Consider the following 25381-nt stretch of genomic DNA (forward strand, 5'->3'; position numbering starts at 1 on the left):
GTACGCTCACACACTTTCTCGACAGGTGTATTTTTGTATTCCATGGGTATACAAGGTGCACTGGGTACATATGTTTCTGTTTCCTCTAGGTTTTCAGAAATTTTAAGTTTGAACAGTGGGAGTTAGGCAGTAGCTTCTATGGCATGTTACTGTGTCTCTTCACTTCCTGGAAATTGGTGAGTGTCAGCATGCGCACAAGTATTCTGAAAGCTGTTCCAGGTTTGGAACACCCAGTAATTGGCTGCCATGCCTCAGTGGTTACATACTTGCCTGGCCTGAACGATGACATGCTAGCCATGAGTCTCTACACTAGGTGACAGTAGGTCTAATCTCTGGTGGGTGCCCTTTGCCGTTGTTCTTGACGCCACTCTCAGCCACCACCGCAGAGCACTGCACACCATGCTGGCTCACCCGGTGAGACTTGATGAAGAATGCTGCAAAATATACCTCTCGCCATAACTGTAAAAAAGCACTGTAGAAGCACTGCTTTGTTTGGTCATCTTGTCCTGTTCTCTGCAATTGCAGAAACAGAAGAGGAGATGAAAAGTTATTCTGAGAAGCGGCGCAGGAGGCCACTAGTGCCTGCTAGCGTGAAACGCAGCACAAAGGACAAAGAAAAGGTATTGTGACTGCGGCTTGTTCATTACGAATTATTTGTTTTAAATCTTAAGGCAAAACCACTAAGCGGAAACACTTGTCTTGCGTTGCACCAGTGTCTCGTCTATCCATTTTGCTGGAGCTGAAATGGTGGCATTAGGAGGCTACGCATGAAGACACAGGGGTCTGTCAATGCCAGACCTCGGCGCCAACGTCTGAGCACAGTGTGCTGTCTGGCAACCATTATCTGGAAAATAATGCAGACTTCTTTTATATTTCATGACTACTTGAAAGAAGTAGTATGCTGTGTCACACATGATAGGCTATGTGATAAGAGATTAAGAGCATAATGGCTAGCTCTACTTATAGCTTTGTAGAGACATAAGGAAAGGAAGTGGCATGCACCTGCTGCTATTGGTAGGTGTAGCGTCATGCTTGGTGTTTTAAATTTTTTTGGGCTAGTAAGCTCTATTTCAGCTTCACTGTATGGGAGCACGAAGGATGAGATGGGATTGTAGCTTGTTCATAATGGGTGCTGGGGGTATATAGTCATCTTGATTTTGCTTTCAAGAAGCCAACCGTAGAAAACTGTGAATACGTTGCTGTGGCATTTTGAAGTTTTGGTTGGCCTTGCTAAATTTTGAATTGCAGGTAACGCCACCAGCTAAAAAGCTGCGCAAGGAGGTGCAGCGAAAACATGAGCTGGACCTCCTGCAGGAAATGCAGGACCAGGCAGGAGAGGTGCAAGCTGCTTGCCAATGTCCTGCACTTCAGGAACTCCAGCCATTGAGGCAGGAGATAGAGGACCTTAAAGGAAAGCTGGCAGAAAAAGATTCTGCCCATGCTGTTCCGCACTGCACCTGCTCATGCAGGGAAGGGGGCTGCGAGCCACTTAAAGCGGAAGTAAAAGAACTTCGCGCACTAAACGCGGACCTGCAGAAAAGCCTGCTACTGAAAATATTTTCATCTGGTGAGTGCATAATCTGGTCACATACAGATGGGGGCAAGAAGAGAGCAGTCAAGCAGATAATGGCAGGCTTTAAAGGGACACGAGGAGAAATTGAAGTTGGCTTGTATCGATAGAATACCAGCCCCTAATCACAAAAACACCAGTCTTACCGAAAACAGAGCTCTTGTGAGGTAGAAATGAGCAAGCGCTAAAATACAGGTGTCGCCGCAATCTCGCAAGTACAAGGCGGATGACGAAATAGAGAAACACCATGCGTCTCTGAGGCTGACAAATGGGCGTGAAGGTTACACGTGTGAAAATTGAATTAAGTTTTGCTTCATAGCCGCTAGTGAACTTTTATCACGGAAGGAAGACGGAGAAAATACAACCGGTGTGTTGGAAGTAAAAAAAAAAGAAAAAACTACTTGGCCGCGCCACAGGCGGCCAGTTCAGTTTCGGTATGCTTCAGCTCTTCGCGGAAAGCAGCCGCCTCTGCCCCCCAAAGCATCGCACGCTCTGTGGGGCTGAGGCCGCTGAAGTGCAGGCCGGAATTCTTTGACCGGGTTGCGTTATCAGGATCGGTAACGAACATCGTCGCAACGTCCGATCACAGCTCGCCGCCTGCGTCAAACAGGCTATATGTCAACGACCCGCCGCAGCCCCTCGTCGCAACGACAAGCGGCAGCAGCCAATGCGAGCGCTGAGAGCTGTAACGTCACGATGACGTATAGGTGCGCTGCTGGGGCCGGCGTGTTGGCCATCTTGGAAGCCTGGATGCCGTACGCCGGCGTCAGAAAAAGGGGCTAAAATTGTTTATTCGCGGGCATAACAAAGCCTGATGCAGAGGACTGGCAAAAATAGAGCATTTTTGAGGATCGTTGACCAATACTTGGTTGCCGATAGCAGTGGTAGCGGCGATACATGCATATTTCTTCCCACAAACGCTTTGCTGCTGCTGCTCGGGGCGCCTCGCCTGGCGTCTGCTGCTTCCTGCGCTGGTGTCGTGGAAATCGTACATATCATTGTTATTGTGAGAGGTGGATCATATCAAAGCAATGACGAGACTAGTATAATTTTATTACAGCGCTGTCCGCTGTGTCTTCGATGCAAAACACGGTATAGACCTTTGCAATGAGGCGCTCAAGGGAGCCGCCATATTTGGACTACTGGCGCCGCCTAGCGTCTTCTTGGCGGCGGCACCATATTGGACTGTCGTTGCTCAGCCTGGCTCAGCGCCAACAGCCGGCTCAGCGCCGCTGTTGTTACTGTATCGCTGTTTTCTGCATCTTCCGTGTTCACAGCGTCGTCTTGCAACTTTTGTGCTAGCCTCACCAGTGTCGAGAACCATCGCCTACACGTCGAGAGACACTTTCTGGCTACCAGCGTCCGTGCGACTGCCGGATCGCGTCGGCGCCGGCAAGTGTTGGCTCAGCGCGGCTGTTGTGGTTTGCATCTGCGTTTCCCTGTGTCGTCTTTCTCCGCAGCGTCGTTGTTTAGCTTCAGTGCTAGACACGCCAGTGTTGAGAGGTGTCGGCTTACGCTTCGAGGCCAACACTTTCTTGTTGTGGGCGCCTGATGCTGCGAATCCGTCCGCGCGGCTGCCGGATGGCGTCGGCCTCAGCCAGTGTCGGCTTGCCGCCGGACTCCGAGGCACCCGTCGATATCGGAGGTAAGTCATAGTTTAAGCCATCCAACGATTGCTACGTGTGCGGCATTGACGTTGAATATAATCAACACCGCTCTGTACAGTGGTACCGTTTTTGACATGCGGATAGTGCATCGAGGGTCGTGGTTGTGTAAATTCCTGCCAGGCAGTAACAACGGATAACTTGTGGGGCTATTTCGTTCATAACAGATTCAAAGAAAGAACTGCGCGAACGAGACATGGACGGTGAAGGGAGCAACGCTTTTGTTTGCCTCTTCATCGTTCATGTCCGCCTTGTTCGCGCAGTTTTCTTTGAATCAGTAACATCTGGCTTTCGAAGCAGTGTGTCACTGCACGATATGCACCGCAAGAAGCTACTGGGATCTATGATCATGCTCGCACAGTGCAGTTGGGATCCAGATTCACCGACTATGTGTGACGCTCTGCCGTCTAGAGCAAAGCGCTGCCGCTCCAGCGGCAGCGCTTTGCGAAGCGCGGAGGCCACACGATCGCTGTTTCCCTTTAACAGCGGACTGTACTGTACTTCGTGTAGGCTACAAACACATCTAAAACACGCTTAATGTTTTCGGCCGTCCCTTCTTAAGTTACGTGAAGATATCACGCGGGAATGCATTAAGATCAGTGTTTGCGCGTACGCCGCGGCTGAACCTGACCTCCCGACTACCGCTGCCAGGTCAGCATACGCGTTCACTCAGAATAAACTGCCAAATCGAGGGAAACTGTCGAGTACAATAATCTGGCGCGTATTCCGTTCCTTCCTTACAAGGCATGAATTACCGACACTTTTAACAGCAGGCAGATGAGATTCTTAAATGTTATTGCCATCGCATATGCAATCTGCCCTGCTACATTCAATACTCAATTTTATTTTTTCTGTGTGTGTGCATGCAGGCCAACTTACACCCAAATTTGCTTCACTTATGAGTATTTTTCTATGTGTTTTTGTATGAAAGATTGAAACTGATTAACATTGGAGGCATTTTTTTTGTTTGTTTCAGACAACCGCACATACAGTCACCCTGATGCAGTCACTGCGTGGTCAGAGGACATTCGTGACTGGCCATGTGTGAATGCTGCAGACATCATCTTCTATCTTGTGGACTCGAAAGCATGCGATTTGCAAGAGATGAACTTTCGGTCTCTTGAGTCATACAACTACCTTCAGAGTGGATGGGTGGGGAAAGTTGTTACACACAAGATATCCAGTGATCTGTGTTACGTGAAAGGCACAGTAAGCCCATCTCAAGCTGTGAGTGCAACACCAAGGACTGCTTGGGCGTGTGTGAAACAACAAGGTGAAATCGTAACGGCTGGTTGTACTTGCATGGCAGGAAAAGGGAAAGCATGCAGCCATGTCGGTGCAGTATTGTGGAAAATCGAAATGGCTGTTTCGAAAGGCTTAACCACAACATCTTGCACTGACAGGGCTGCATTGTGGAACAGTGGCACAAAACGCAACGTCCAACCAACCGTCCTTGATGACATAACTTTCAAGGTGCAAAGACAGGTTGTAGATGATCCTCCCTCGAAGCGCCAACGACCATCATTTATGCCAATGACCCGGGAAGAGATCCGCAAATTTCATGCGGAGTCACCGTTCCCCTACCTGTTTGACACCCCAGGTAATTAGAATTGACAATATGCTAAATAGCTTTAACACTTTCTAAATTTATTGTCAGTATCTGACTTGTCTCTACACGGACTTGTCTCTACACGGCCTTGCAATTAAAAGGCTCGAGCACTGCTGAGTGATACCAAAAAGCACAAGTGCAAGCATTTGTCCTTTCTTGTTCTTCTTTTGATATCTCTGGCCGTCATAGAAACTGAACTCTGCATGATAAATTTTGTAATAGTTGCTGGTTGAGGTCTCGACAACTTTGTCTGTTGTATGAAAACAAGAGTGCTTTTTTGAGAACTGGTATGTAAATGAAATGTATCCTGTAGTTTCATGATCACTTAATACAGCAGGAAAAACATTCACCCCACTTAAGGCTAAGGGGTATAAAGCGCCATAAGAACAGTATCTAAAATTGAAGTGAATTACACCTCAACAGTTGCTACACTAAAAATTTATTGGGAAAGGACATTCAAACTGGTTTCTTGACATATGCCTTGAGGGTCAAGGTGGAGAGGAAGTGAAGTGGTAGGCTGCTGTATAATTTCAACCACATAGATAATTCTATGTGCACTAACACTGCACAGCACACAGGTGCCTTTCTGCAGTCTGACTCACCACACACTAGTTTTAGGGCATGTTTTAAGGCTTAATCTACAAGAGGATAAAACTAGTTGCATGTAGCTAAGTCTCCCATATTGACGATTGCTTGCCTGTTTGAGAGGAAGTCTTTAACGTAGTTGTATGCTCTTTTGCCCGGTTTGATAGCCTGGAAATCCGCTAGCATGGCTTCGTTTTCTAAATTGTCGAAGGCTTTGGTCAGATCCAACGCTAAGACGGCTCTAGTGTCTTTAGCCGGGGGTATTGGGGACCAGAATGTGTTCTTTGAGCTGCAGCATGACGTCCTGCGTAGATAGATTGGGTCTGAAGCCTACCATGGTTGCTGGTAGAAGCTCGTTTCCCTCTATGTGCTTTGTGAGCCTGTTTAACACGCAGACGACATTAAGCTATGGATAAAGAAAGGCAGCGACGCGGAGGTAGAAGAAGCGTTACAAGCATTGGCCAACATAGTAACCGAAGTTGCTAAAAAGCTGTACTGGCCTGCTCTCCTTCCAAATCCAAAGCTGCTCATCATCCCCCCCCCTCCCCCCCTGGGCAGGGAAAGTCATCAAACCATCAAACTAAAGATAGACAACCTTGACATACGAACATCATCATCATCATCATCATTTAATGGCCCTTAAAGACCCCTGGCGGGGTATTACATAAGGGGGGGGGGGGCGAACATCGAAGCAAGTAATGACATTATTAGGTCAAAAAAAATACACATACAAAAAAAGTACAGTAAAACAGTGAAAAAAAAAACTGAAAAAAAGTATACAGTGAAGAAAAAGTATACAGTGAAACAATCGTTGCTTGGGGAAGAGAAAAAAAAAAGAAAAACACGTTTATAAATCAGGCAGACAGGTGCAGTAGTATATCAAACAATCATAACATAAAAATAAAACGCAAAGGCAACAGTTACCCACATTGGGATTTCAAGTGCAATGACAGCATTTGGCGGAATTTCAGAGCATCGCGTTCAGTGACAATTAATTCGGGTAGTGAATTCCATTCATTAATGGCAAGAGGCAGAAATGACTTGTTAAATGCGTTTGAGGAGCCATGAAGTCTTAGGATGCTCATGGAGTTGAAAAGACGGCGTGATGTTCGGAGGGGAGGGAGCAGAAGGGAGTGTCGAAGTGAGGGAAAACAATAGTACAATTTATGGAATAATGATAAACGGGCAATTATACGCCTATGCGCGAGAGGCTCGATGTCGGCAGATAATTTTATTTTGGTAATGCTAGAGCGGGTGTCATAGTTGGAGGAAATAAAGCGGGCTGCACGGTTTTGGACGGCTTCTAGGCTGGCTATTAAGTAGGCTTGATGTGGGTTCCATATTGGGGATGCAAATTCAAGTTTGCTACGGACGAAAGTTTTGTAGGCTAGGCTGCGAATGGAAGAAGGGGAGAAACTGAGGTTGCGTCTGATAAAGCCGAGTGTAAAGACGGTCAAAGAAGTGAGGATCTTGGGAATGCGACTGCAAAGCAATAGGCAAAACTCTACCTTCATCAGAAATATGACTAACAACGTTGACCAAACAGCTAGGCTCATCAAGAGGGTCACCAGCAAAAGCAAAGGACTAAAAGAAAAAAGAAACGGTAATGTTAGTGCAAGCCTTTGTGCTCAGCCGCATATGCTATGCACTCCCATATCTCAGACTCACGCAAAAGGAAAGAAATAGGATAGACGCTCTAATACGCAGGGCATACAAAATGGCTTTGAGACTACCACCCAACACCCCAACAGCTAGGCTCATGGGTCTAGGCGTAATACGGCGGAAGAACTCATTGAGGCGCACTTGACAGGGAAGATAACACGACTCTCCGAAACTGCAGCCGTCAGAAAAATTCTAGAAAGTGTCAACGTGAAATGCGGGCCGAACTCACCTCAAATCATGGATCTCGATGGGGAAATAAGGGAACGTATTATAATACCACCCCTTCCAAAAAACATGCATCCCTCTCACATCAGCAGAAGGAAAGACCTCGCGGCAAATATGCTCAATAAACTTAAAGACGACAGGTCAGCGCTGTATGTAGACGCTGCCGAGTACAGGCACAAAGAGGCATATGTTGTGGCTATAGCTGACCACAAAGGGGACTGCATAGCAGCTGCGACCATACCAGCGAAAAGTCCGGAAAAAGCAGAAGTAGCAATAGCATATGCCATGTGCATAAAAGTCTCGCCGGAGAGACCATAATAAGCGACTCAAAAACTGCGATAAATAACTTCATAAAAGGCAGAGTACATTCCCCAGCCGCAAAACTAATTAGCAAATACCGCCCAGAAACTCGAGTCAAAATAATATGGGCCCCCGCACACTCAGGCCTCCCAGGAAACGAAAAGGTCAACAACATAGCCTGAGAACTAACTATCCGGGCAGGACCAGACGCGTTCCCAAACCACGGGGCCAGCTCAGCCAGGGGCCGTCTACTCACTTTAAGGGAAATCACGACTTTCTATCAAAGAAGCACATTGGAATATCCCCCTCCCAACACCACGCAAGAGCAAGCAACCACTCTCAGGCAGCTCCAAACGCACACATTCCCTTGCCTCGCAATATTAGCCAAAATGCTACCCTTAACCACATCATGTGGGCCTGCAGTAAAAACCCTTTAAGCGGAATAACCACAGAGGAGCAGTGGGAGACCGCGCTGCGCAGCTCGGACCTGTGGCAGCAAAAGTTGCTCACAGAGAGAGCTGACCAGGTCGCCGAGATCCAAGGGATCAAGGCCACCAAGCGACAGTATAGCCCGCCTGCACCAGAAGAGAGCCTTCCTCTTCAAAGACTATAGATAAAGTTTATTCTCTCTCTCTCTCTCTAGTTGCATGTAATTGATTTGTGATGTCTTGTATTTTATGCAGGCACTCTTCTGTACGAGACATTTCATCCACAAGTGCAGCAGCAAGTGCCTCCACCACCAGCCAGTGATGGAATTGAACATGGGGATCATGGTAGCGAAAGCTGCACGGTGTGCAATGATTTCTATAGAAAGTATGTGGTGCTGTCACCCCGTGGTGCTGAGGTGCTACAGACAGAAACTGCTACACAAGCAACGCCGCTGTGGTTTTTTTCCCACAAGCTGCGTTTAACTGCGTCCAATGTCGGCAAAGTACCGAAAAGGGAAAGCACAGGATGCGAGAAGGCAGCAATGAGGATGCTTTCGCCCAGTTTTTCTGGAAATGCTGCCACCAAGTATGGCAAGCAGATGGAGCCTGTTGCCCGTAAACAGTTTTCAGAAAAGAGTGGGCTGACTGTAAAACAAATAGGGACTGTGGTGAACACTGAGCTGCCGTGGCTTTCTGCCAGTTCTGATGGAGTTATTGAAGGCATGGATGCCATTCTCGAAATCAAATGTCTCAACATGAATGACTGCGTACCACTAATCAGCAGTGGCAAGTATGATGTACGTCTCAACAAAGAGGCAGAACTTGTGCTCCAAGACAGTGGGCCAAATGGCTATTACAGCCAGGTCCAGTTTCAGATGTTTTGTACAAAGACCCGGGTATGCTTTTTTTATGTATGGAGCGTTGAAAATGACGTTATTGTTGAAGTGCCTTTTGATGACAAGTACATAACACAGACTTTACCGCGGCTGAAAAAATTTTATTTTTCAGAGCTCCTTCCTCGATTGTCAGATTTGCATGCCAGTGGTAGAATGGATGTACTTCATCGGTACAACCATATTTGCTCACTCTAGTTAAATGCATACATCTGCACCCTTTTTAAGGAATACATGGCCCAAGGGGTTTGCTTCTAAGCCATGTTTTGGGCTGTATAGCACATTAAGGCATTCCAGGTTCTTGAGGTTTGGTTTATGGGGGTTTAACATCCCAAAGCAACTCTGGCTTTGTGGGACGCCATAGTGAAGGGCTCAGGAAATTTCAACCACCTGGGGGTTCTTTAACATGCACTGACATTGCACAGTACATGGGCCTCTAGAATGTCACCTCCATCGAAATTCGAACACTGCAGCCGGGATTAAACCCACGTCTTTTGGATCCGGAGCTGAGGGCCATAACCACTGAGCCACCGCGGAGGGCCAACCTCTTGAGGGGCGACGACAAGAGCTCCTCTCCCATTTGAGCGATTTGTACCTCTGTCAACGCAGAACAAGTCATGTTACAATGTGCAGAAGCAAATATATTTTGGGCCGTGTTTTTTTTCTTGAGTACTGTGCATGGCCTTAGCAACTGTAATCAATTTTTAGATCCACCGGTCTGCTTTGTTTCTCTAGGTTGTCAATTGTGTTGTGCAGTCCATCTCCACTGTTAGCATGCTTTTGAATCAAAAGGCTGGATTGGAAGTGCTAACCTTAACAAATGAGATGCAAACACCAAAATAATGGCTACTGGTGAACCAATAGATACTAGTTTTGTTAGCAATTCTGTGTGTTGGTCTATGTGTTGTGAAACTGATAACATACTCTGCTTATTCAGTCTGTCTGAAACGAAATATTGTTTCACTGTTTGCACCTCAGTTGTTGAGCCCTTTACTAAGCGGCACCATGACAGTTCACTCCACAGTTTATTTCCTTCAGTACCAGCTCATGAGCTGGCTCACAGATATGGCAAAATAAGTGTATTTACATCTCGATGTAAACAAATGTAATTTAGGAAATAAAGCAATTTCCATTAGACAGCATGCACTAAAATTATGCTAGCCTGCAGAGCATTGGAAGAGTGTGCAGCATATGGTCAATGCACACCTGGTATGACGTCTTGTCTACCCTAATTTAGAAACTGCCACTGTCAATGCGATCAAGCAGGCTGATAAGAACTGAATAAAATCAAACAGCAATAATTTTTTCAAGTTGATTCTATAATCAATATATGCTTCTTGTCTTGTGCTTACAAGGAGACTTAAAAGGCCTAGTCAATTACTGATGAAAATGTGCAGAGAAGGCTATCACATTCTTGCTTCTAATGTGTACACACTATCAGACGTCTTGGCTAATATTTAAAGCAGATGGTGGTTCCACAGTGGATTCCTTGAGGCCGCCGCTCTAGTTCCTTACGGTGCTCACTTTGATGAGAGTCTAAATTAGGGTAGACAAGACGTCATGCCAGATGTGCATTGACCGCATGCTGCGCACTCTTTCAATGCTCTGCAGGCCAGCATAATTTTAGTCCATGCTGTCTAATGGCAATTCCTTTATTTCCTAAATATTGTTACGGGGAAATACTATTTACATTTATTTACAAGCCGTAGGTGAATAGTTCCTAGCAGGGAGCACCAACGCAAACAAGAAGCACCATCAACCTCTTCTTTTCGTTCGACCCTTTCACGCGGGAGTTCACTTCGTCTTCCACTTCCACTTCGTCGTAACATGACCCCCGGCAGCACAAGCGCCGTCCCGGCGCTAGGTCGATGATAGAGGAGCTGCGTGGTAGGGCTTGAGGCGCATAACGTGAACAATATCGGTGGATGGTCTACATGATGAGGATGCAGGTGTATGAGGAGCAACTTCATACGTGACGTCGGTGACCTGACGCACAACACGATAAGGACCATGGTAGGGGGACAAAAGTTTCTCAGAAAGACCGACGCAGCGGGAAGGGGACCACAGAAGAACGAGCTACCCCGGTTCGTACGTGACATGGCGATGGTGATTATCATACAGAGACTTCTGTGCTTGCTGGGACGCTTGTAGCCGAGTACGGGCGATTTGGCGAGCGTCTGCAGCTTGAGCAATGGCGTCACAGGCATAGGCGGTGACTGGACGGTCAGCAGATGGGACGAGTGTATCCAAAGGCAGGACGGCGTGTCTACCTTATAAGAGATAGAAAGGAGAGTAACCAATTGTGTCATGTCGAGGTGTTGTAAGCGAACGTGACGTAGGGCAAGGCGAGATCCCAGTCTTTGTGGTCGGGGGAGACGTACATAGACAACATGTCTGTCAATGTTTGGTTCAAACGCTCGGTTAGCCCGTTGGTCTGCGGGTGGTATGCTGTGGCAATCTTATGCTTGGTGGAACATGAACGCAGAATGTCGTCAACAACTCTGGACAGGAAATAGCGTCCGCGGTCTGTGAGTAGCTGACGAGGGGCACCATGTTGCAGAATGAGATTGTGCAAAAGAAAGTCTGCCACATCGGTCGCGCAGCTCGTAGGCAATGCACGGGTGATCGCATACCGAGTGGTATAGTCTGTGGCTACTGCCACCCACCTATTTCCGGATGCCGAGGTCGGGAATGGTCCAAGGAGGTCAAGCCCTACACGGTGGAACGGTTCCACAGGCACGTCTATAGGATGCAGGAGACCAGGAGGTGGTGCCGAAGGCTTCTTCCTGCGCTGACAGAGGTCGCAAGTGGTGACGTAATGCCGGACTGTACGGTATAATCCAGGCCAAAAGAAACGGCGCCGTATCCGGTCGTAAGTTCGTGCCACACCAAGGTGGCCAGCGGCAGGCAGGTCATGGAGTTCTGCAATTATAGAAGACCGCAGCTGCTGGGGAATGACTAGAAGGAGGGAGGGCCCGTCAGGACGGAAGTTGCGGCGATAGAGGATGTCATTTTCGGTAACGAAGAGCTGCAGGTACCGCTTCGAGCTTCCAGAGCTGAGGCCCTCGATGATGGTTTGCAAATAAGGGTCTTTGCGCTGCTCCTCGGCGATGTTGTGTAGATCAGAAATGCCAAACAGGGAAGGAATATCGTCAGTGTCACTGAGAGCAGGTGGCTCGACAGGGTACCGAGACAGGCAATCAGCGTCTTGATGGAGACGTCCGGACTTGTACACGACAGTGTACGAATACTCCTGAAGGCGTAGCGCCCAGCGGCCAAGACGCCCGGAAGGGTCTTTCAGCGAGGACAGCCAGCAAAGGGCATGGTGGTCCACGACAACAGAAAAAGCACGCCCGAACAAGTATGGCCGGAATTTAGCAACAGCCCAAACCAGGGCAAGGCACTCACGTTCGGTAATGGAGTCATTTCGCTCGGCAGGTGACAGCAGGCGGCTAGCATACGCAACCACGCGGTGTGGGCCCCGGGAGCGTTGAGCCAGCACGGCTCCGATCCCGTAGCCACAGGCGTCCATGCGGAGTTCAGTAGAGGCCGCGGGATCAAAATGTGCCAGAATTGGGGATGATGTCAGCAGGCGGATAAGCGTGGAAAACGCGTGTTGTTGATCAGTGCCCCAGGTAAAGTCTGTGTCGGTCTTCAGGAGGTCAGTGAGGGCAGGAGCGATAAGAGCAAAATCCTGAATAAAACGGCGAAAGTAGGAGCACAGTCCAAGAAAACTGCGCACGTCTTTCTGGGAATGTGGACGAGGGAAGTGTTGCACCGCTGCAATTTTTGCTGGATCAGGACGTACACCGGAGGCGCCGACGAGATGTCCCCGAATGGTGAGCTGCCGGTGGCCGAAGTGGCATGTGGACGAGTTGAGCTGTAGCCCAGCTGTGCGAAAGACACTCAGGATACTCCTGAGACGGTCAAGGTGCGAGGCAAATGTGGGTGAGAAGACAACAACATCGTCAAGGTAGCACATACATGTAGTCCACTTAAATCCGCGAAGTAGTGAGTCCATCATCCGTTCGAAAGTAGCTGGTGCATTACAAAGTCCGAACGGCATGACTTTGAACTGGTATAAACCGTCAGGTGTGACAAAAGCTGTTTTTTCGCGGTCCTGCTCGTCAACGGTGATTTGCCAATAACCGGAACGAAGATCAATGGAAGAAAAGTATTGAGATCCGTGGAGGCAGTCGAGAGCGTCGTCGATCCTAGGGAGTGGGGACACGTCTCTTGTGATGCGGTTCAGGTGGTGATAGTCGGCGCAGAAACGCCAACTGCCGTCTTTCTTTTTAACAAGGACGACCGGAGAGGCCCAAGGACTGGACAACGGTTCGATGATGTCCTTAGCGAGCATCTTTTCGACTTCCTGTTGTATCACTTGGTGTTCGGAACTGGACACCCTATAAGGCCGGCGGTGCAGAGGAGCGGCGTCACCGGTGTTGATACGATGCTTCACAAAAGTCGTACGAGCCAAAGGGCGGTCATTGAAATCAAATATGTCCTGAAAAGATGCCAGAAGATGGGTAAGCGCCTCTGCTTGGTCGGAAGAGAGATCGGAAGCGATCATATTGGCAAAGTGGTCAGGTCTCGAAAGAGCTGTGACATGATTGGCCGGAGAGGACGATACACAGTTTGTGATTGCGGAGATCACGTAGTCGTCGATGGGGGATACCGTGGCGAGGCACATGCCTTGAGGAAGCGTCTGGACGTGCGTACTGAAGTTGAGAACAGGTAGACATGCGCTGTTTGCCGAGACTGTGACAACTGTATGGGCAAGGGCAACATTCTTTGTGACGGGCAAATCAAGGACAGGAGTGATGATATACTGGCCGTTAGGAAGAGGTGGAACAGATTTAAACAATACGTGAGTAGCGGCTTCAGGTGGCAAGCGGATGAACTCGGCAGTACAGAGACGGTGCACAACTGGGGCAGGTGGGTCTGAGAGGAACGGTAGGTCCAACTCAACAACACTTGTAGCACAGTCAATAAGGGCTGCGTGCTCACCAAGGAAATCAAGGCCGAGTATGATGTCATGAGGGCACTGATTCAAAACGGTAAAGAGCACGGTGGTTTGTCGGTCAGAAATCGTCACACGAGCAGCACACAGGCCAAGGACTGGGGACGTGCCATCGGCAACTCGAACAACGGCTGTAGGAGCAGGCGTCAGTACTTTGCGAAGGCGGCGTCGTAGGTCGGAACTCATCACAGAAATGTGGGCGCCCGTGTCAACCAGAGCAGAGACGGCAACGCCCTCGACTTGTATGGTCAGTAAATTGCGCGGGGCACGAAGAACTAAGCAAGGATTTTGGGCCCGGGTCGTCACTGCAGCATCACCTCTAGACGCTGCAGAAACTAGTTTTCCGCCTGTGATCGTTCGTAGGGGCCTGGAGAGGAAGCGCGTGGTCGTTGCAGCGAACGGGACTGGCGGCGCTGTGGGGATGGTGAGCGGCTGAAGCGGGGCGGCGAGACGTCGGTGGTGGGGCTTGATGGGTCCAGGGGTCGCGAGAAAGAACTTGAGTCTGCAGCGTCGGGGCGATAAGGTGGGGTCGAGTAACGGGTCCGCTGGGAGGAATACCATCGACTATGGCAATGACGGGCGATGTGGCCGACACGGGAACAGTTGAAACAGATGGGCCTGTCGTCAGGCGTACGCCACTCGGAGGGGTTGCGCGGTCCAGGAGCGGTGTAAACGGGCCGGACAGGGTAGAGAGGAGGGACTTCGGGTCCTTGGGAGGGATGATGAGCGGCGACAGAGTTTAAACCTAAGTTAGCAATTTCCTATCGCACGACGGCTTGAATAAGTGGAAGGTTGGGGGGCTGGTTGGCTACGGTTGTTGGTAAGGGAGCCAGAGCAATGGCTTCAAGTTCACGGCGCACAATACGGGTCACGGTCTCAGGTGAGGTCGGCTCGTTACGAGAACAAAGATCTTGGCAGGACGAAGACGCAGCCGTGTTGGGCAGGCGTGCGATATGCTGGGTGATCCGTCGGCTTTTGGCGTCCTCGAAGCGGCGGCATTCTTTTATGATGTCTGCAATCTTGTCACAGTTTTTGTAAACGAGCAGATTGAAGGCGTCGTCTGCGATGCCCTTGAGCACATGTCCAACTTTGTCAGCCTCACTCATCTCTGCATCTACCGTGTAGCACAGAGCCAACACATCCTGAATATAGGAGACGTAGGACTCCGTGGATGACTAGGCGCGACTTGCGAGATCTCTTTTTGCGGCAAGCTGCCGACCGAGCGGTTTGCCGAAAAGGTCGATAAGTTTCTGTTTACAGTCATCCCAACTGGCCAATGTCTCTTCGTTGGTATCGTACCACTTGAGCGCCGTGCCCTTAAGGTAAAAAACGACGTTCGCAAGCATGAAAGTTTGGTCCCACCGGTTGTTAGCGCTGCAGCGTTCATACTTGCGAAGCCAAGTCTCGACGTCAGCGTCGTCGTCCCCAGAGAAGGGTCCAGGATCACGAGGGTGAGTGAGGACGACGGAGGACAACGATGCTGCCGAATCTGGAGGAGTTGTTTCCGTCATTGTCGGCCGTGGAAGGTAGCGGCGGCGTGAATGGTAGGTCGGGGGTGGAAGGTAGCGTCCACTGCGTAGTTCCGTCTTGTCGCACCTCCACCAAAGATGTTACGGGAAATACTATTTACATTTATTTACAAGCCGTAGGGGAATAGTTCCTAGCAGGGAGCACCAATGCGAACAAGAAGCACCATCAACCTCTTCTTGTTCGTTCGACCCTTTCGCGCGCGAGTTCACTTTGTCTTCCACTTCCACTTCGTCGTAACAATATGCAAATTTTCCTCTCAGTTTTAGGTCTACAGGTCGCTAGACACCCTGTTTAATGAGAGCAGGCTTAAGATTGCACAGCCCTGCGCAAACAAAAACCATATCACTAATTGTTTTTTTTTATGTGATTGGGAGCGCCTGTTTAAAGATTCTGTAGTTCTTGATCCTGTTGATTGCACGCTCCACATGAATGCGGACAGATGCAATGCGTCTTGTGGCGGTAACTTCCTTCTCGCTCAACTGTTTTTTTCCTGCAAAACAAACAAAATGTGGCATTGTATTTCCTGAAAACTCTACCATGTTGCATGACCACATGCCTTTTGTGAAGGCTGGCGTGTTTAGCCGGACTCCTAGCACAAGTAGCTCGTCATCAAGGGAGAAACCTCTGTCCGCCATGATTTCGTCTCCTTTCATGAAGTAATCCCCAATGCCACTCTCCCTTGTGATGAGCTTGTCCGAAGCACGTCCGCCATAAGCCTTCGAAACAAACATTATGTGCCCATTAGGGGCAATAGCCACGAGGAACTTGATGGTGCTGTGTTCTTTATAGCTACTGAATGTCTGTGCTCTGGCCATTAGTTTCTTTGGACGCTGCAACATGACTTCAGTGCAATCAAGAATGCATGTTGTGGAACCATATCCACTCTCCACAAAGGATGCTGGCATGCTATCCTTGATGTCTTCTGTTGGAAACCAGGTGACAACCCACTTCATCACTCTGCACAGCACTTGAAGCATGTAGCGGACATTGTTCCCTACAGCAGAAACTGACATCTGGAAGATTCGTCCCAAGTGTCCATACAGGAGGCCGAGACGAAGCCTCATAAGGCACATCAACAGCTGGTCAGCACGTGGCAATGTGCTCGTCTTCTTTGCCAATGCCGACACTGCTTTCACAAGGTTGTTGAATGCTGTTTGGGAAATTCCTGTGTAAAACAAAATGTCTTCAGCAGAAAGCCTCTGCACAAATGATGGCCTGTGTAACCCAATCATGGGCAGTTGTGCATAGCAATGGTCCTCATAGGTCACATTCTCCCACTGTGTTGACTTGCTGTGTTTTGGAACCTGAATAAAGAAAGGCAGGATGTCAGAATCAAGGCACCAAGCCCCCAAGCTTGGTGTTTTGAGCTGCAGCTGAACCATGCTCTGAACAGCTGGGTCCAAGTGATTAGCATTTTTGTAGATATCAAACCATTGCTTGTTTGAAATACATGCACCTGTGCACCAAGCCATGTTTACTCTTAATGTGGTAGCTCATACTATTACCCAGAGTAAATCAATTGTTGAAATGACTGAACACATGTGGTGTATTATGGTTTGTTTCTCCTCTTCAATCTTTTGAAGCAGTCAATCCCACAACTTGAAAGTTTTCAACTGATGCTAAGTGCAAATAAAAATGGTACGCTAATGTTACAGCATTTTTTTGACAAAAGTTGTACGTGCTGTTGTGCACCACACTACTGTTAAAAGTTAAGTGTAATAGCAAACGGTTGTGAAGGCACTATATTTTCTCAGTGATGCCAGATAAATGTGGAAAGTGATGTTTCACCCACACTGCTTGTACACTGTACTTGAGGCCTTTTTGTGACATTGAAGTCAGCAGCAGCCACGGTCTGTGTTGCCTGAAAATGTATTTTGGTCATGGATGCTGAACTACCATTATAAGACCCAAGAAAAATATGAGCAAAATGGTGCAGTATGCCTTTACCTTGTCTTTGTGAGTTGTTGGCAATCCTACTTCCGCTTTACTGCTGGTGACATCTGTTTGTACCATCTGAAATAAGAAAAAAAAAGCCAGTTTGTTTTCCATCTGTTGGCACAGAGAACTTCTAATTACTCTCACAGCACAGAAATATGTCTGCATTCCCAAATTTGTGAGTTTACAAGGATTCATGCCGCCATTACTGAACTCACCTTGACAGTCTTGAAGCATGCTTTTACCTGCAGCATAAGACAACAGGACTGTCCTGTTTGTGTAACCCATGGAAGCAATCGGCATGATGTAAGACTTTCCAATTAAAAAACTGCTTTTCGTAGTATAGTCTAAGGATGTGGAGTCTTTTCTTCGGGTGGTTGACTGCTATGTTGGCACTCGGCACTCGTATGTTGCATGTTAAGCTGTGCATACTCCGGAGATTATATGGTTGGACGAAATACTGTATGACTGCATACTGCCAGAATGCAACGAAGCCATGCAGAGAGGCGTGCCTAAGTGCAGCTGCTGTCATTAACTGTTCTGACCGTGGTTGATATTCTGTTCTTTCTACCCGTCTTCATACTTCTGTGAAGTATAATGCTAATAAGCATGTTTTTATTTTTTACCACCTGAGAATACATTTCCTGCCCTTGTTCAATCACCGTCGTTATCATAGCTTTCCAAGCTACACTCAATGTAGGGCAAAGGCTTTTTCCATTTCTCCCCATTTAATGCTGTCCTCAGCCAGCTGTGGCAACCTTGTCCCCATAAACTTGGCAGTTTCATTAGCTCACATGACTTTTTGACACCCCTGCTGTGCATGCCTTGGTTTCCTGGAACCCAAAGCATGGCCCTTAATGACAAATAGTTTCTTGCCTTCATATTAAATGTCCATGCCCATTTTTTCGTCTTGATTTTCAATGGGGTGATAATAACTTCCATTTGTCCTTGGCCCACTTTTCTCTCATCCTGTCGCTTAAGATTGTATGTATCATTATCCTTTCCACAGCTCGCAGCATTGTCCTCAATTTAAGTGCAACCCATTTTTTTATCGTCTATGTTACTGCGCTGTAGGTGAGCACCGGTAAAAGAAAGTTGTACAATTTCATCTTGAGCGATTCGTGACCTAATACCTGCTATATGCACTCGAGCCCATTTGGATCTCAAGTCAGCAGGCCCTAATTAAACGTACTCCTTAACACTCCCAATGTTTCGATGTGCATTGTAAACTGTCGTTGACTCCTGAGAATGTTGAACATTACTTTTCCTGCATGTTTAGACCCTTCATTTTGCTTTGCATGTATGTCCTCGATCACACTTTGCAGTTCATCTCCTGCATTACTTAACAGGGCAATGTCATCAGCAGTATCGCTGATTACTAAAGCATTCTCCATTAACCATATACATAATCCAGATATTTAAATACCTCTTGAGATGTGCCGTGAAAAATACGAGGTTGTCAGCCTTCGTCCCTAATACCCTTCTTTTTTGGGATTTTGTTACTTTCTTTGTGAAGGACTACGGTGACTACTTGTGCAGCTGCTGTGGATGCTTTCCAGTACTTTTACACATGCCTCTTTTAAACTGTAGTTCCCTACTGTTTGCATGACTACAGAGGTTTCGAGTGGAAATGCGTTGTCAACAACTCTTTGCAAAAGTTGCCTACGCAGGCCTCAAGAATGGAACGTCCCCCTGTACATGTTAAAATCACAAAATTATTTTACTCACCGCATCAGCGTGTGCAACTTTGTAGCCTATGTCAGGGTCAAAGGCAGCTTCTGCTGTCTGTGTTGTCTGCAACAAAATGATAATGCAACTCTATTTACATGAAAAAACTGCCTTTCGATCCTGCACAAATGCAATAGGCTGTAAATGTACCCAGTTCTAGGTTACAGCTGTCTACTTACTCAAGTTCGAGGATTTCCATGGCAGCTTCCATGCCATCATCATCCTGTGACACCTGCAAGAAAAGTGTTTTATTTACCAGCACTGCACAAATGCTCTTTTCTGGGCACACGGCCAGTTTGGGGTGACAAATGTCCTCATACTGTGTCTGTCTGCTGCAACTCCAGCATTGCCATGGCAGCCTCCATAGTGCAATCGTCCTGTGATGTCTGTGATGGAACAGAAGATGCTATGTTATTTTTTCCCACGATAGTTACAATTTTTTATGCCATGGTAAAAAAATACACAGCACTTACTAATGATGAAAAGTTCCTGCTTTGAAACAGAAAGTTCAATATAGCTTTGAAGCACAGAATGCGAGCCAATTATTGAATGGGTTCATTGGTCGTCATTTTTTTAGACATATTATTGTAGCTGACCGATCTACAAGCTGCAGTGCAGACACACCAACATCATCGGCAGTTTTATCTACAGTTACAAAAAAATCACTGCAGCACAAGTCAATGTCATTAATGTCTCTAGAACTGAAATAAACAGTGCATGAGGTCAGATAATGGGTGTTGAATCTGGCAAGTTATAATTTAGCTAGGGCGTTAACTTTTCATCCCATTTCAAATTCGAGTGCCTGATAACTTTGGCCTGCCTTGTTTCGGAAAGTTACCGGTGCAGGCAGCAGCACAGATGTTCTTATGGGTGGTTTAACATCCCAAAACTGCGCATGGGTTGCGAGAGATGCCGCAGCGGGGGGCAGGGGGGGGGGGGGTCCGGATTATTTTGCACCATACGGCATTTCATAGCACTCGCCTCCTTCGGTTCGCGGCCGCGATTCGATTCCGCATCCTCGGACACCGCAGCCAAAACGACGTGGCCGGTAAATTGCCGCGGCGGGCCCAGCAGCACAGAAGCCGTTTGAAAGACCGCATCAAATTTTACACCATTATTAATGAGCCGTGGGCACATACCTTCGGAAAATCAGCAGAGCAAAGGACTAGCAAGCCAGCATCGTGACTGGAATTGCAGTGCTGTGACTGCGAAAAACGCATTTTGTTAGGTGAAACACTTGGCGATAAACATAAATGAGCATTAAACGTGCGGAGCGTGTTTCGAGAAATCAGTCTGACAATTGAGCTTACATTCGTCAGATGAGGACTTAGAGACCGGGCTTGTGGTGCAAGGTTTTCTTTTGCTCTCTGGAAATGAACGAGGAGCGCTTATTTCCGATGTCACCGCGCCAACACATGTAAACCTACCTTCTTCGGTACTTCGATCTCGTGTTTCCTGATGCGCCGTCGCCCCTTCACGACCTACGATAAATTTCTGGTGTCAACAACGAAAGCTTTTGGGCTTGTCGCGCTAGTCAAAACTTGAGCTTTTACGCTCATATTTGCATAGTTGTAGCGCGTCCAAAGACAAGGGCCGAGGATGGGGACACACAAAGCGCATCTTACCTTTCTCGCGTATCCAAGGTGCAGCATCGGCTCTGGATTCTCGGATGTCCGCTTCCCATCGATGAAATGAACGGAGCAGACGCGCGAGGATTCCGTAGGGACGAATTCCTTACGATTGACAGCGCTAATCCATCGTTGCCTCAATCCCGGGTCGGCTGGAAACCGATGCAACAGGTACATGTTGCAGCCGCAGTCCTCTTGCAGAACATTGTGCGTGTCGCAACGCTGTTTTCTTGCTGCATTGCGCTTCTTCTGGTTGTTTGAACAACCGTACACAGCGCAGTGCTGCCCAGATGTTAGCATAGACATCGCGGATATGTCGTGCAACCAATGTAGTAACCAGTGGTAACTGCACGCACGACACTCCAGCAAGAGGGCAACCATGAGACGCTAGCTACTCTCGCTACCGGGCGCCTGATATCTGTTTCCGACGCTTTGGGTTCGAGGCTTCCGCTGCAAAGGTCTATAGGCAGCGACGACTACGGCAGCCAGGTATAAGCTCAGTTCGTCGCCCGGCGCGCCCGCGATCGACGCCGTTGCTGAAAGCTCGGTACTTGCGCAGATGAGCTTTGCCGCTGCTCGAATATAGCAAGCAGTCTTTCTGATAACAAGGCTGTTTTGTGTTTACTAATGCGAATATGGGGTACACCTCGGCAGCTGTCGGACACTCCTTCGGGGTGGCAGTGCGATACCGGCTGTGGGCTTAGGATGAGCCGAGCGACGCGTTCGTCGCTGCCGCTCCATGTGTCCCTGCTTGCTGTGCGATGGTGAACCGCTTGCGACAGTTCGCGCGCAGCGCTGCAGCAGACTTCGTACATGTGTCTCCTGCTTTAAGCGCCCAGCCGGCGGTACACTGCAAACCGAAAAACACCCGGATAGGAGTAAATGGCTCATCACGTAGCGCACTCCCGAAAAGGGTTTTTTATACTCCTCAGAATAGGAGTATATCGTCTACTCCTCTGCTTGAAGGGGTACTTTCGGAGTGCTAGAAGGAGTAAAGTGTTACCGCTCTGCAGACGGGAGTTTATTTAGGAGTAAAGTTGTGATCACAAAGGAGTTAGCATGGCAATTAATAGAAGTATTATATACTCCTTTGCAGCTACTTTTATAGTACATTTCAGGAGTACGTGCCTGTTCCTTTTAAGTAGTTTTGACAGGAAATTTTTTGAGAAATTTTTCTTACTGTAGGGTTACATTTATGATTCCCAAACGAGTATATTACTTCACTTGATGCGGAAGCCGATTTGAAATAAAGTATTCGTATGGAAGGCTCATTTTAGAGCTTGATATTCCAGGATAAATGCGTCGATGAACTTACAGTGATTTATTTCAAACAATATTTTATTGGGTACAAAACATTTGAGACATGTGTTCGGCAGCTTGCTTTCGACGGTTACAGAGAACCAACGTCTTGGCCCCTGTAGAAAAGAAGAGTGCCTTAACCCACGCTGTCATTGGGTACATAATTTAAATGCCCAAAGGAATGAAAATAGAGATGCCACACTTGAAAGCAAGGAGAGAACCTTGAAATGCTTCGCTGTCAACATACAGGCTCCTTCTGAAAGAAAGATTAGAAAAAAAAATGCATCAGAGGAATTGCACCTCTAAGCTTGAAGTATGACGTGCTTCAAGTGTAGAAGTCAACGTCCCAAAGCCGTTCAGAGTGCACTTTTCAATAAAGTAGGTATTATTGAAGTTTAAACGTTTTTCATGACAAAAGATTAGCTAGTAGAACATAGTAGGTAATCAACTAGCTAATACATACCTGTACCCTGTCGGATGACAGCGGCTAAACGCGGTTTTCAGGGAATCACAAATTCCAGAGAGCCGCTTTCGTAAACGTTAAGGCAATACGGCGAATGGGAAGCAGCATCGATAGGAAACATTTTTTCCGCAAAGCATAAAACTGAAAAAAATAAAATGGTCTTACTGAGGCACTTGCGCATTCGCGCTGCCTTTGGCTGCGTTCCTGCACCAAAAGAGGCCTCGAGATATAATTTTTTTTTACTTGTCAGAGGTTCCTCATGCTTTTCAGGCACCATATCAGAACCAATTACTGAAATCAAAACATGCAAACAAAAGACAGCGCTTTGCATACACGCAGCGGAAGCTTACATGCAATTTCCTTGATGGGAGAGCCCGCAGCAACGCATTTTCAGGACGTCATCATTCTGTGTATAGGTCAAAGGCAGGGCAAGGGTGACTGACATTGCAGGCATTGTTAGGAATAGAAAGCTACCACCAGACCCACCCTCCCGCCGCCACCTGCCTTCTGTTAAGCTTTGCCCTCACATTCGTGGCCACGGTTCAAAAGAAAACATTCTACACAGGTCTATCTGGCTGGGAAAGGAATATACTTTCGGGAAAGAACGCCAACCAAAAAAAAAAAACATGTTTCGGAATCTTCTTGGTTCTTTCAGCAGGTGTGACTGCGAGTGACTCACAGCTTGCCTTTTTTAAGCCTTCGGTTAGTCATCCGCCGGGTCACTGATCGTAGACAGTTGATGCAAGGATAGTTCCCTCGAAGTCAGTCTTGTCAACCCGCGCTTCCTTCCTTGTTCATTTGTTTGGCATCCGCTTTGTGCTGCTTCAGTTTTTCTGGGAAATGCTTGCTTTCGCCAGTGTACTACGTCCAGCACGAGCAGGGGCTCTTGTACACTGGCGTATGCTTTATTCTTTTTCTTTCGCTGCCTTCCTGGGATCAGCAGTCTGAACCGGAACGCTTGCCTCCACGAGTTTCACATAATGGAATGTGTTCGGGAACTGCACGCGAAGTGGAAACTTAACATTTTTCAAATGTGAAGAGCTTACAAGATACCACATTTTGGAACTAGACGCCTAACCATCCAGAAAAGGCAGCGTTCAGTATGGTTGAAACCTCATGTCCGCTGCCGAAAATCGCTGCAACGTTAAGATGCCACCAACTCGGAAAATGTAACAGTTTAGCTAATCTCCGTGAGCGCTAAGGCGTCGCCATGTCCTGTGCTATGACTGAAAAGAATAAAATCGCTTGCATTGTTTGCATAACAAGGCCCTCTTAAAACACAGGAAAGGAAGCAACCGATTAGGGCAGGGTTCTCAGCACTGTTCGTAATAACGTGAGAAAAATTCACAGACCCCAAGGCTGTGCATTTTCACCTGTCATTGCCTGTACAGCTTTTCCATATTCATGGGGTGTGAACGCATGAAGAAAATTTGGTCCCTAGAAGAACTGACCGGACTTCCAGCTGTACATGTTAGCGTAACAGCCACGACTGCAGTGCCACACTCTTTTTTTCAGCCGCATGCAACAACAAATTTCTCAGATACTTACTTCATGCCTGCTGTGTGAGTTGGCTCCACCGGACCACAATGAAGCCTTTGCTGTTTTGCTGTTCTCGTTAAGCCTTTCATCTCGGCGCACCCGTGGTTCACAGCAAGTCTACGCACACTGAAAAGGGAGCGGCGTTAAGTGCATGCGCGTCTATGGCATCAAAGGAGAGTTTAATACTGCTTACCAGAACACACGACGATGATAATCCGGTCTTTAGTATTCTTGCAATACAGCGAAAGAACGAGGGGCCGACGATGTCGAGAAAACTGGTGCGTCACACACACACCGCCATGTCGGCGCGGCGAAACGGCAGCAGCCAACACTTGTATGCTGCGTAGACAATGAATGACTAGCCGCTGCTTCTGCACATATTGCTGGCTTGAGTGAGACGTTCATTGCAGCACGTTGCTGCTAAGGTCGATGATGTCCAGTCTTACGTCACGACAAGAGCGCGCAAAGGAGCGGGTGGCAAACTGGCGGCTTCGGGGAGGTCGACGCGTCACACACCGCCATGTTGGCTCGGCTGAGCTCGGCTGGCTAAGCCTCTCGCAGACTGCCGTCGCAGGCGATGCAACACTAAGCGTCCTCCGAATACACTGGGGGCTTCACAGGCACTGTCTGTGGCGCACATTGGTGCGCGAGGTTGCGGCGATCCGGTGTCTTGTAACATGACAAACGTGCGTGAAGCAGCAAAAGAAGAGGCGAGCAGGCAGCGACGACAGAGCCGGCGTCGTCACCTGCAAGTGCAGCGAACCGGCAGCTGCCACTAGGAGGCGGGCAGACACTAAGGAGTGCATAAAGGGCCTGAAGGAGTATTGAAGCCGACATACTCCTGCTTGCAAAAGTAGTAAAATCATGTAAATGCTTTATTTTACTCCTCGATTTCGCGACGGCAGTAAAAAAGGAGGATTTCCTCTTTTTTACTACTTAAAGTCGATTGCGCAATTTTCAATAAGGAGTTTAAAAGCGGACACTAGCCATTTATACTCCTATTTGGGCTTATTTGTGTTTACAGTGTAGCTTTTATTTCGGCTGCTAGACCGCACCACACTGCGCCAGCAATCACGGAGTAGGCGTTTACGTCACTGTTTCTCTGTTTCGTCACAAGAGAGCCGCCCGTTTGAATCGGGGCGGCGGGAAAAAGTATTTCAACTTCGGTTCCAAATCTCTCAGCAATAAATGCATCTTTCGCACAAGCGACAACTAAGCCACGAAGTGCCCAACTATCGAATTTTGCTAAGAAAAAAAATTGCTAGAGTTGTCCTCAGTGTCCCTTTAAGAGCACTTGGAA

General features: G+C 47.9%; 1 protein-coding gene and 1 long non-coding RNA gene across 2 annotated transcripts; both read right to left on the bottom strand.

Moving 5' to 3' along the window:
* Positions 1 to 309: 309 nt before the first annotated feature.
* On the bottom strand, positions 310 to 19517 carry LOC149355499 (uncharacterized). The gene is made up of 5 exons (XM_089576131.1): positions 19473 to 19517; positions 19153 to 19218; positions 17643 to 17669; positions 16046 to 16793; positions 310 to 434 (listed from the first exon to the last, which is right to left on the bottom strand). Exons 1-5 carry the CDS (start codon positions 19515 to 19517, stop codon positions 310 to 312), a joined length of 1011 nt encoding a protein of 336 aa, XP_089432257.1.
* A 2215-nt stretch (positions 19518 to 21732) lies between these two features.
* On the bottom strand, positions 21733 to 25363 carry LOC149355500 (uncharacterized). The gene is made up of 3 exons (XR_016289723.1): positions 24275 to 25363; positions 24091 to 24207; positions 21733 to 22335 (listed from the first exon to the last, which is right to left on the bottom strand). It is a non-coding gene; the product is annotated as an uncharacterized LOC149355500 (long non-coding RNA).
* Positions 25364 to 25381: the final 18 nt, after the last annotated feature.

The sequence above is a fragment of the Amblyomma mixtum genome, chromosome 3 (genome assembly GCF_055824585.1).
Source record: "Amblyomma mixtum isolate Tamu chromosome 3, ASM5582458v1, whole genome shotgun sequence".
NCBI classification, from domain to species: domain Eukaryota; kingdom Metazoa; phylum Arthropoda; class Arachnida; order Ixodida; family Ixodidae; genus Amblyomma; species Amblyomma mixtum.

Bases quoted from the DNA above. Each gene is read 5' to 3' on its own strand.
- LOC149355499 (XM_089576131.1), bottom strand. From the start codon at position 19,517: ATGGAGGCTGCCATGGCAATGCTGGAGTTGCAGCAGACAGACACA. The intron at 19,219-19,472 runs GTATGAGGACAT...ATTTTGTTGCAG, and splicing joins AGTTGCAGCAGACAGACACA to ACAACACAGACAGCAGAAGC. The intron at 435-16,045 runs GCATGTGGTCAT...TATATTTTGCAG, and splicing joins CACGCCAGCCTTCACAAAAG to CATTCTTCATCAAGTCTCAC.